General features: G+C 40.9%; 1 protein-coding gene across 4 annotated transcripts in view; it reads left to right on the top strand.

Annotated features, from left to right (window-relative positions):
- The first annotated feature begins 110 nt into the window (after positions 1 to 110).
- Acss2 (acyl-CoA synthetase short chain family member 2) overlaps positions 111 to 12,735 on the top strand; it is a 51,164-nt gene continuing 38,539 nt past the window's right edge. Inside the window, exons 1-2 of one of the 4 annotated variants that reach the window (XM_063248480.1) lie at positions 111 to 126; positions 8,719 to 8,914. In XM_063248480.1, coding sequence (XP_063104550.1) covers positions 8,826 to 8,914 — 89 coding nt within the window. In that variant the 5' untranslated portion in view covers positions 111 to 126; positions 8,719 to 8,825. Of the gene's footprint in view, positions 127 to 3,409; positions 3,678 to 8,718; positions 8,915 to 12,735 lie in introns of those variants that run through there. The other 3 variants (XM_063248481.1, XM_003467739.5, XM_063248479.1) reach the window with 3 other exon arrangements.

The following is a 12,735-nucleotide window of genomic DNA, read 5'->3' as shown; positions in this document are numbered from 1 at the left end:
GGGGGCGCCCCCACAGTCTACTGCATCCCTATCTGACTAGCTCCCACCTGCTTAGCACTGGCAGCTTGCAGCTAGCCCGCAGGCGCGGGACGATGGAGAGCTAGCAGGCGGTGGAGGATTGGCGTGGTGAGTGTGCTGCAAGCCGATGAAGGTGGCTTTGGGCTACTCACGCAACTCCGGGGTCAAACCCCTTCCTTCTTCCATTCTGAATCCAGCTAGTATCTACGCAGACCCCAGACTCTTTCTTTGGATTACAGATCTTTTCTAATCACAAATCCCTCTGACCCCCAGATCTTGTCTCTGACCCAAAACTCTTTGGACCACAAACCTCTCCTTACTCTAAGATGCTCTTCTTCAATCTCAGACTACTACTTCTGTTTTAGACCTTTACCTTCACCTTGCCCACAGATCCCTCTAAAAATCCCAGCTCTTACTTCATCCCCAGACTGATTATTCACCTCCAGACTCCTCTCGGATAACGATCTCCCTTCTGACCTCAGATCCTCTTTCAACCGCAACTCTGTTCTGTAACCCTGATCCGTCAGCATAGGAGAATGATCCTCAAACTTCACTGTGTGTTGGGATCTTTGAAAGCAAAGTCCTAGATTTCACTCCAGAAATTATGATTCAGTAGCCTGGAACGAGGTTTTTGGAACCTGAATATTTATTGTCATTTTAAGAGTTTTTCTTTTAAATGTGGTTCTAGAAAAGGACATTTGAGAAAAAAAAATGGCGGGGGAAGAGAGAGGGGATGGGAAAGGGAGGAAAAACGCTGAGAATCTCTGCAGGTTAGATAACTGAGTGCTGTTTCCGGTAATACTGCTAACAATATGTGTGATCTTGGGTAAGACATATCCTTTACCTGTGGAATAGAAACAGCAATAGTATTCACTTTAAAGAGTCGTGATGAGGATTAAATAAGGGTTTGAAGGTGCCTCATAAAGGACTTAACATCTACTCAATGCCATCATCATCATTACTTTATTCTTGTGGATTCTCATTTTATCCAAACATATCCATCACTTCCACATTTTCAGGAGTTCCAACCACAGTACAGCTTGTGCTACTTCTTTAAGGATGCGAGATATTTTCTCTTTTACGAGGCCTGCAGTCCAGACATCTATTACACAGTCCACAGGTAAATGGAGAAAGGTAGTCAAGCCCGTGGACACACATCGCGCTAACACCGGACACCAGGCTCAAACACAATTTCAGCACATACGACGGTCATAGCGCACGCAGTACCGCCGGTAGACAGGAGGTGGCGGCAGTGGGTAGGAAACAGTAGGGTTTTGGAGAACCAGTTAGGAAAGAGGATTGAAAGGAGGTAAGGTCACTCAAAGCTGTGTGGTGATGGTGGGTGGCTATACTAATTGCTTCTATTTGTATAGGTAGAATTACATGAGCCTTCCTCCCCACAGAGAGGACATTATTTCCTCAATGAAGTATTATTTTGCTTCTGTGAGGTCTGGTGTCTGCCCCATTTAGTGGGGACATGTCTGCCCCACTAAATGAAGTCTGTGTCCTCTCAGTGATATTCACCTCTTCAGTGTAACTGAAGGCCCTTCGGTGGGATTTGAATCCTCTCCTTGGGGGCTCAATCTCTTTGGCAGCTTCTATATCTCTTAGGAGAAAATCCATGTCTCCTCAATAGGATCAGTGCCATTCCAAGACATTTATGTCCCTTAGAGCTTTTCCATGGGATCTGACACACACAACCCTGAAAGATCTGTTCTCCCTTAGTGAGTCTATGTACCTTCAGTGAAGTGTGTGTTCTTTCAATGCAAGTGATGTCTCTTTGAGTAAGTGTATGTCTCATCACTGTCATCCATGTCCAATCTGTGTGTCTCCAGTGGGCCGAGATCCTTCCCTTGAGGACTGAGTAGGCTCTGCATTATATGTCTGAACATGGGGGAGACTTTTCTGCTTAGGGTATTCTTAGGCTTCTGATCATCTGGGCAAAGAATAGATGAGCAGACAGGAAGGGGGGCAGCACTAGATAAGGTTGCAAGTATTGTGTGGGCACCAACTTTTTAGACCTCAGAGTCACTCTTGGATTTAGACATTTAAGGGTTCTTCTTGCCTTGATAGTCAGTCTGTGAATTGACAAGTAGGATGGTCCCTTATTTTGTGGTTGTTTATTTTTGAGACGGGGTTTTGATAGGTAGCCCAGGTTGGCCTTGAACTCACAGCTATCTTCCTGCCTCAATCTCCTGAGTGCTGGTATTACAAGCATGCACCATCACACCTGGCTCAGGGTGGGCCCTTATTGATAGTGAGTGCAGGTAGGAGATGAAGGATCCTGTCAGACTTCTTTCTGGGTAGAGAGAACAGAGGGAAACCAGAGGTAGCTGAGCTCAAACTGTGCAGGTGAAAGGAATCCCTTAAAGAAACTGGGAAGCAAAGAGAATGTAGAATGATTCTTCCAATTTTCTTTGACTTTGATACTTTATAAGATTTTTATAAGACTTTAAGGCTTATACTGGAAGACAGTAAAAACAGATTAAAGTCAGGGGACCAGGTGTTGCTTTAACTTGGTCAGTGTTTACTCTTTAATCCTTGCAAATGCTACTTCTTTTTTTCTGGGTTTACCATTTGTGAAGTGAGGAGTTTCGTTTTGTTTAGTTTCTTTTTTTTTTGCAAAGATCTGAAGGCTTTTCTTAGTCACTTAAAGAATCTTGTAGTTTAGATGTAAGTGGAGATTTATGGAAGCGAGGAGAATGAAAACACGTCCTCCGAAGTGGGAGAAAATCGGAGCTGGCCTCAGGGTTAGCCGAGAGGGTGCCCTGTCCACAGGGCTGTGCCCTCAAGGTCAGGGACTTTTTCCTGAGGACAGAATGGAGTGTTGCTCAGAAAGGAGGGGACTTGGCAGAAAGGTTGTCACCTAGAGGAATGTTCTCCATCTGGCTTTCCAAGTCGGTAGAATGACAGTCGGGATGGTGCAATCAGACCACTAGAAGACTCTACGATAGATTTACTCAACTCCTCGTACGATCTCCGTCTTTTTTCGCTGGAGTCCTGCCCTAACCCAACCCCTTTTCTGTCACTCCAAGACCCTAGCTTGGTCACTCCATGGTCCTGCCTCCTGTCCTGTCACATTAAGCCTGGCTACTCCCCATCACTCCACGGGCCCACCTCCTCGCCTGTCATGCTTGTCCCCGCCCCTGCGCGGTGATAGCACAATCCCACTCTCTCTCCCGTCGTGCCTGCTCCGCCCCTTCTGCTTTCACTCTACGGCCCCACCCCTTCCGGCAAGTCGGCTCCGCCCCCTTACCCTTCGACTTTTCTGTATGGTCCCTGTATCTCCGTTTTCTCTAAGCCTGGCCCCGCCCTCGACACACGGCCCCACCCACTACTGGCTGCCTAGGACTCGCCCTGCCGCCAGGACCCGCCCTTCAGATAAAGGCTCCACCTCGCGGGGGTTGGACTGTTTTTCGCTCCCGGGCACCGGCTGAGCCTGCAGAAGCTGCAGCTGCGCTCGGAACTCGACGCGATGGGGCTTCCCGAGGAACGGGGCCGCAGTAGCAGTGGCAGCGGCAGCGGGAACCGGGAGAAGTCTGGAGGCGGGGCCCGGGCACGGAGTTGGTCTCCGCCGCCCGAGGTCAGCCGCTGCGCTCACGTCCCCTCGCTGCAGCGCTACCGCGAGCTGCACCGGCGCTCCGTGGAGGAGCCGCGGGGTGAGGCTGGGCCCGGCAAGCTCGAAGGGGGGCGCCAGTGAGGAGAGGAACTGGGCGGGTTCCTTTGGTAAATTGAGCGGTTGGTGAGGAGATGGAGATTCACTAAGAATTGTGGTGCTCCGAAAAGGAGAAGGGGTTCTGAGAGGAGATGGGGTTCTATGAGGAGGATTTGCAAGCCGAACGCTCCCTGGAAGTTGGGGTGATCCCTGGGGAGTTAACAGTTCCGTGAGGACGTAGGGACTCTATAGAGATGCGGGGTTCCTTGGTGTAAGAGGTGAATTTCCTTGAGATCTGAAGAGGGATGTTTCGTCCAGGACAGTTCTAAGAGAAAAAGAGGCGACTCTTGAGGTGAAAAGAAGATCTCTGAAGGCCGAGAAGGCCAGAAGAGAAAGTTCTTTGCTGCCCTTTCACACAAACTCAGCCAGTGCCTCTTGAGACCTCTAACTTGGAAACTCTACAACTCTTGAGAAGGCAGTAAATGGTGTGGGTCCCATCTTGGGATCCCAGATTTATTTTTTAGTATATGAGAAATGCCAGTGAAATCGCTAACATAAGACTGAATAAGTCACTTAAATGTCAGATTTTTTTTTAGATTTTTTTTTTTTTTTTTTTTTTTTTTGGTACTGGGGATTGAACTCATGGCCTCACGCTTGCCAGGCAGGTGCTATGCCCCTAAACTATATCCCCTGAATGTCAAGTTTTTAAAAACAATTTTTCCCAGTTCTAGGAATCAAGCCCAGGGTCTCTTACATTAGGTAAGTGGGCTGTACCTCCGTCCAAACTTTTTTTTAAAATTTGAACACCAGCTGTTAGTAACTAAGATTCTATTATATCTCCATGTCTTTTAAAATATACCAGGAAAATTCCCTGTCCTTACCTTTAGTCTCAGTAAGGGAACAAAACTGCAATTGAGTCAGCTTGATGTCTGGTAGTGAGACAAGCATAGGCCACAAATCACACAGTGAAATTTCAGCCTTAGATTCCTGCTCTACCTGTCATTAACTGGGTCGTAGGCAAAATTTTAAACTTTTCTAAGTGTTTTTTTCTTCATCTACGATATAGGAATAATAATACTTGCCTCAGAAGCAAAATATAACATAACAGGTATAGAGTGTTAGCACTACATATATCTAAAATGTACCAATAAAATAAAAAGAAAAAAATACTTCATAGGTTTCTTTAAGGTCTAAAGTGAGTAATAAGCAAAATGTGCATTACAGAATACTTGATAAGCAGTAGACATTCAATAAATGGTGATTAGTTTGATAACAAAAATAACATGGATGGAGCAATTACTGGGTAATTCAGGATAGGACTGAATCAAGTGTAAAGTAGTTGATTGCAGCAGGCATTATCCAAGTCTGTCCTCAGCCCTCTTCATTTTTCTGTTTTCCCACATCATGAATTTACATGTTTCCCAAGGGTGATTTATTACTGTCACGATAACTTCTATATATCTACCCATGTACCCAGTATTTCACTTAGGCACAGGGCTATTAATTATTTGTGTTCACATATCTTGTCATTGGTCCATATTCAACATGACTATGAGTAGAATTTACCAATTTTGTCTCACCATTTACCAATTTCTAGTTTTCAAAATTTACCAATTTTTTTTTAAAATTCCTGCTAGTGGCACTGTCCCAAATGAATAAATCTCTCATCAACCTCTCCTCTAGAAAGATATCTGCATATGTTACCTGTTTACAGATTGTTACTGTTGCTAAGCACAATTCCAGTCTAATTGGTAGGGGAACTGTCATGAGCGTCTTTTTAGAGGAGGAAACTGAAGCTTAGAGAGGTAAGCTGACTTGTACAGTCATAACAGTGGCAGAGTTGGGATTTGAACCAGAACAGTCTTTACTATAGACCCTGTACTCCTCGTAGTGCTGCTATTCTTTCCTGATTTCAAAGGATGATTTTTACAAAATTCTGTCAAATATTTCTTCAGACTGTCTCTCAGATTTAGCTTTCTTCCATTTTCACAGATGTTTTATATCAAGGAAGCATCCCCCTATTTCGTCTCCCAGGCTTATCTCTTTCAAACTCTCCAGGAGATTTAGCTAAACAGCCATTAGGATGATATTCTAGAAACACTTGTTTTTCTGTGTAGTTGCAAAAATTTTTAATATTTCCTACAGCTTCAAGTTAAACTTCTGCTTTTCTTTCAAGGTTTCTAATCTAGCCCCACTCCACCTCTTTAGCCTTATCTTCTTTTAGTCCCTACCACACCCTTCATTCTAAACAGGTCATTCTTGATATCCTGGATACATAAAAGTCTCTCTCACCTCCCTGCCTCCCTGCTTCATTTTCCTTCCGTTCCTTTCTACCTAATAAAACTACCAACTCATTATCCCAATCTATCCTCATCTTTTTCCTCTTTTTTTTTCCTTTAGAGGTGCTAGATTGAATTTAAAACCTCACAATGCTAGAGAAGCTTTTTTAAAAATTTTTTCTCCCCAGTAATGTGTTTGAGCCCAGGTGCTACATCCCCAGCCCTTTTTATTCTGAGATAGGGTCTTTCCAAGTTGCCCAGGCTGGGCTCAAACTTGTGATCCTCCTACCTCATCTTTCCAGAGTGCTGAGTGCTGGAATTACAGGTGTGTGCCACCATGCTCAGCTGGGTAAGAAAATTTTTGAGTGTCTCTATTCTTACTTAGACATACAGTACTTTGGAGAGTTTCCTGTGCTTCCCGAGCTTTAGTTTTCTTATCTATGAAATTAGTGGATTTAGCTCAATGGCATAAGCGCCTTCCTTGCAAGCACGTGGTCATGAGTTTGATCCTTGGTACTGATTTTTAAAAAATGTAGAAAAATTAGTGTAACATACACTTTATAGGACCATTATATACTGTCACAAATACTAAATGAAATTAGTCTAGCGCTGATACATGAATGACATTCACTAAATGCATTTTCCCCTTGCTTTTTCTTTAATGACTATTCAGTATCCTATTATATTACTACTTTATTACTAGTTTCCATCAGCGTGCCTACCATTGCAAGGTTTTGGGTTCAATTTTGAGGCTTTGAGCTGTTTCTAAGTTTTTTTTTTTTATTATTAACAGTTTTGCTCTAAACATCTCTTTAGTAATCACTTTGCTATCTTGGAGTATATTCCTCAAAGCTGAGTTAGCAGATAAAGGGATCAAAAGAATTTTATGGCTCTTATCAAGCATCACCTTGCTATCCAATAAGATTGTGGTGATTTCTTAACAGTGTCATTATTGTATAGGTGTATTTGTTTTCCCAGGACCACTAAACCATTTTGTTGGTTTGTTTTATCTTTGTTAGTTTTGTTAGTATAAATGGCACTTTAGGACTGATTTAGTTTAGATTTCTTTAATAGAATGAAAGGTTTTAAACCATGTGACTTAGGTTTAAATTATATCCTTTTGTGTACTGAAAACTATTTCGTGTGTTAGTGTTCTCTCTCCATGTAGGTTGCATACATTTTCTTGTGTTTGTTTGTGAGAATGGGTCTCATGTGTCACCCAAGCTGATATATATATATATATATATATATATATATTTTTTTTTTTTTTGGTGGTACCAGAGATTGAACTCACAACCTTGTGCTTGCCACCCAGGCACTTATGCCACTGAGCTAAATCCCCAGTCCCACCTGAGCTGATCTTGAACTGCCTCAGCTTTCTGAGTAGCTAGGAGTAGCAGATAGTACCATGTTTAGCCTAGATTGTATAAATTCTAAATAATGGAACCTGGAACAAATTACGTAGCCTATATGATTTTGTTTCTTACGAAATGAAGGAGATGATAATCTGTAAGATTTCATCCCTCATTTTAGTTCTAAATGTCCCTTTCCCCTCTACCTCCCAAACCAGTATTCATCTTGAATTCTCTGCCTTTGCTTGTTTTGCTTGTTGAGTACATTTTCTCCAGAGTATTAAGGCAGATTTTTAAGAATGTAAATCTAGTCATGTAGCTCTCTTGTATAAAATCTTTTAATGGCTTTCCATGTCCTTGGGATAAATATCAGATGCCTGGAATCATTGTGTAATATGCTCAGCTATGTATCCATCCCAGAATCAGTTCTTTTCGTTGTTTCTTTTTTCTTTTTTTTTAGTACTGGAGATCGAACTTACAACCTGACGCTTGCCAGGCAGTGCTTGTGCCACTGAGCTACCTGGCCCTACAGCATCAGTTCTTATTTTCTTTATTTTCAGTGTTTTAACCACAAGGAATTTCTGTTAATGTAAGTCCTGGTTCCCCTACAACCCATATTTATGCTCTCTCCTTTGGTGAGGAACTAGAGAAAAATTCATCTTTTGGTTTTTAGTAAAAATATCTTCCTCATCAAAATTCAAATTTTGAGTTAGGTAAATTGTGTAACCTGAGGCAAATTGGTTAACCTCTCTGAGCCTCTTCAAATTTATAAAATGAGAGTGAACTGGACACATGCCTGTAATCCTAGCACTCCAAGAGGCTGGAGCAGGAGAATTGCCATGAGTTCAAAGTTAGTCTGGGCAACATGGTCAGTTCAAGGCTAGCCTAAACTACATAGTGAGACTGTCTCAAAACAAAACAATAACCAAAAAACCCAATAAAAATGAGATTGAAATAATGCTTCGTTTTTTGGGGTGGGATAAGGATTAGATGAAATTCTATACCTAAAAAAGAGTTTAAAGTAACATCTAGTACATAGTGAGTAACACTTTGTGCAAGCGGTGGTAAAAGATGCTCAAAAAACCATTGCTAAGAGAGAACAATTTGAGAGAAGTAAGAGGTAATCATAGAATGTTCTGTGGAAAAACAATTTCTTTTCACTGTTTCATTAAAAATTTTACTGACGTGATTCCTAATACCACAAACGAAAAAAAATATTGAATACCTATTGTGCAAAATGGATAGACAATTTTAAGGACAAAGGAAAGAATTTGAATCAAGATTCAGCCCTTGGGATTAGACAGGTAAGGAAGGCACCTCGATGGTGGGTCCTAGGACAAGAAAGATATGTCTTGGTCCCATGCATAGATCCATGAACAATCTAGCAATATCTGAGTTTTTGTTGTTTTTGCAGAGTTTTGGAGTGATATCGCCAAGGATTTTTACTGGAAGACCCCATGCCCTGGCCCATTTCTGCAGTATAACTTTGATGTGACCAAAGGGAAAATCTTCATTGAGTGGATGAAAGGAGCAACTACCAATATCTGCTACAATGTCCTGGATCGAAATGTCCATGAGAAGAAACTTGGAGATAAAGTTGCTTTTTACTGGTAAAAATATTTATTTTTTAGTTTGTGGCAGATAAAAAGAATCACCCATCACATTTATATAGTGTTTTACAGATCACAAATTACTTTAAAATCTATTAATCATTTGGTGTTTATAACAACTCAGAGTAAGCAATATGTCATAAAAATACTTCAAGGAAGTTAAATTTGATCCTTCAAGTTTCATAATTAGCTGGGTGTGGTGGCACACACCTGTAATCCCAACTCTTTGGAAAGCTGAAGCTGGAGGATAGAAAGTTCAAGGCCAGACTGGGCAATTTAGCAAGGCCCTGGCTCAAAATAAAATCAAAAGGGTTGGAGATGTAGCTTAGTGGTAGAACACATGCCTACAGTATTCGGGTTTAATTCCCAATACTGAAAAAAAGATCATAAATAATATATAGCAAAATGAATTTGAAGCCATGTATCCTGCCATCTAGTCTAGTGTCCTTGGCTTATGGTTGAAGAAGAAAGGTGGGGTGTGATAAATGGAAGAGAACAGGACTGAGTAGCTTTCTTTCCCATTCTTGCTTTGGGTACAAAACATGGGTACTGGGTTTTCACCACTGCTGTCATTGTTGTCACTACCTTACCTTTTAGTGGGCTATATGCCAGACATTATGCTTTAGTACTAACAAATATTATCTCATTCCATGACAACTGTGATGGCACTATTTCTTTTCATTTTACATATATGGAAATTGGAATGCTGACAAGCTCGGTGACTTCTGAAGTCAAATACCTAACAAGAAGCAAGATGGAGATTCAAACCTGGGCAGTATAACACAGAACTTAAATGCTTAACCATGTTACATAGTCTATGCTATTCCCCTAACTCCTCACCTTGACCTCCTAATATCTTCCCAAAATAGGTGTTCTTAGTTGCATTTTACAGCTGTAGAACATAAGAAATGTTTTATATACTGAATAAAGTTATAAAGTAACAGAGCCAAAATTCAAATCCAAGTCTAGCAGATTCCTTGCTTGTATCACTAGGAATACATCCTCCCCAGCTACTCAGTCTCATAAGAACTTTCTTTATGGAGCTTGTGCCTATTTTCAGTCCTGTAGGAACTTTCTAAGACCTCTTTTCTCTAGCAATGTAACTCTCTAAGAGATACTACTATACTGAACCTAAATAAGACATTGATGGGGGCTGGGGATTTAGCTCAGCGGCATAAGCGCCTGCCTTGCAAGTAGGCAGTTGTGAGCTCGATCCCTGGTACTGATAAAAATGAAAAAGACAAAAAAAAAAAAAAAAGACATTGAAGTTCCAGTAATTGGGATATTGCTTCTGCCACTACTCATGAGCAGTCTGTACACTGATTTGTATTTTAAAACTGGCTAATAAGAATGGGTTGGCTACTTCATATAACTAAATTAATAAGTCAAAATTTCCCCAGGTTGTGTGATATACTGAGAAATGCACTAATTTGAGAAACTAGAAATTTATGTTCTCATTCCAACTTTGCTATTAACTTTCCCTGTAACCATATTTTTACTGCCTCAAAATAATTTTCCTGTTTCATAAAATGGGAATAGTATTCCATTTTTATGTTTTTCATTAGGTTGTTAGAAAAGGTTATTAGGTTTATCTTTTCATTAGGTTGTAAAAAAATCATACGGTCCTGTAAAAGCATTTATTTATTTATATTTATTTGGGAATATTGTTCTTTCTTTCGTCTTTTTCCTTTTTATCGGTACCGGGGATCAAACTCATGACTGCCTGCTTGCAAGGCAGGCTCTTATGCTGCTGAGCTAAATCTCCAGCCCTCTTTCTTTCTTTCTTTTCTTTCTTTCTTTCTTTCTTTCTTTCTTTCTTTCTTTCTTTCTTTCTTTTTGAGACAAGTCTTGCTTTTTAGGTCAGGCTGGCCTTGAACTCACTATGTAGACTAGACTGGCTTTCAACTCAGGGTAATCACCCCTGCTTCAGTATCCTGAGTGCTGGAATTACAAGTGTGTATCACTATGCCCATCTGTATTTTCTTTTTGAGTCAGGGCCTTCCTCTATAGTCAAGCTGGCCTCAAGTTCGCAATCCTTGTGCTTCAACCTCTCAAATACTGAGATATTAAGTGTGTGTCACCAAGCCCAGCACATGAAAGGCTGATTACCATATTACTATTGCTAAGTTAGGGGTTACTTGGTCACTGAAATTCACTATTATGTCTGTTTTTTGGTTTCTGCACTAGGGCTTATGTTTGAGCTCCAGCCAACACTTGGGCCTACCTCTTAAGCTCCTTAAGGTTCAGAAAACTTTTAAAGATCTACAGAGGAGATGCTTTTGTCTGAATTTGTTAATTGTTTTGCAGGAAAATCAAGTGCCAGTGAAAGACTGAGAAATCATGGGCTATATTTTTTTTAATCACTGGCGATTGCTCCAAAACTCCTGAGGTCTTTCTTTCTTGAGACTCTAGTTTCCCTACCATCTTTCCCTAAACAGGCTCTAAAGGAGCTTTTCTTTCCTGAAATAAAATGGGGGGAGTCAGTTAAATCAGTATTTCTCAAGGCATGCTCCAGGAACCACTAATAGATTTTCCCCCTTTCTTTCTGTGAAGCTAGGAATTGAACCCAGCACCTCATGCACGTTTGGCAAACACTGTACTATTGAGCTTCATCCCAGCCCTTTTTATTTTTTATTTTGAGACAAGGTCTTCCTAAATTTCTCAGGCTATCCTTGAACTTTTGATCCTTCTGCACCAGAGTGCTGGGGTTACAGGTTCGCCAGTCTCCCTGCCTTATTTATTTTTTTTGTACTATTTGCTTTTATCATATATTTACTCTTTTCTATACCTTTCTATCATGCCATTTATTCTATTAAGATCTCCCTGCTTCATCATTGTCTGCCTTCATCAGAATCTGCCTTCTTTTTGCTCTAATTTTATGGTCTTAAAAACTGACTTTTTTTTCAATGATTTGCTGCAATTGATGCATTTATTGTAGGTCTGGCTTACCTTCCTTCCATCTCCCTCCCTTTCCTTTACCTCCCTTTCCTTTCCACTGTCACCTTTTTCTTCTCTTTTTCCTACACTTTTTTCTCCTCCTCTTGTCCCTCTTTGTCCCAGTACCGGGGAGCAAACACAGAGGCACTCTACCACCAAGCAAGAGCTACATTCCTAGCTGTTTTTTAATTTTCTCATTTTGAGACAGTATTGCTAAGTTGCCCTAGCTGGCCTTGAATTGGTAATCCTCCTGCTTCTTTCATTTTCCAGAAAATCTGGGACTAGAAATGTTTGCAAATACACCTGACTAGAGCTTTCTTTTCTTAGGGTTTTCTTCTCGATTTAATCTGTATCATTTAGATGGCTGTAGTAGCATTAACAAGGCATATTTGTAACTTATTTCATTTTGAGAAATGTGCTATTATATGCATTGAAATAATCTATAGAGGGAATAGTGCTCTTAAGAAAATGTACCAGTTAGCCAAAGTAGGATTTAGCCTATTACTGTGAAATTAACAAATAGTAAATATTCAGGAATGTCTTAGTTACTTTTCTTTAAGTATTATTCTTTTTTTTTTTTTTTTGTACCAAGGATTGAACTCATGACCTTGCTCTTGCCAGGCAAGCACTTATGCTGCTGAGCGAATCCTCAGCCATTAATCACTTTTCTTGTTGCTGAGACAAAATACCTGACAGCCAGAGTAAAAGGAGGAAAGGTTTATTTAGCTCACAGTTTGTAGATATTTTAATCCATAATTGGCTGGCTCCAAGGCAGGGTAGCACACGGCAGAGGGGCAATAGTTTATGGTGGTGGAAGACGGCAAAAGCAATGAGAGAGAAAGAGAGTGTGCAACAGAGAGAGAGAGAGAGAGAGAGAGAGAGAG

The sequence above is a fragment of the Cavia porcellus genome, unplaced genomic scaffold (assembly GCF_034190915.1).
Source record: "Cavia porcellus strain 051 isolate PalLab524CR breed Dunkin Hartley unplaced genomic scaffold, mCavPor4.1 scaffold_5, whole genome shotgun sequence".
NCBI classification, from domain to species: Eukaryota; Metazoa; Chordata; class Mammalia; order Rodentia; family Caviidae; genus Cavia; species Cavia porcellus.
The sequence above is the reverse complement of the archived record's forward strand: the minus strand, read 5'-3'. Positions and strand labels throughout refer to the sequence as shown.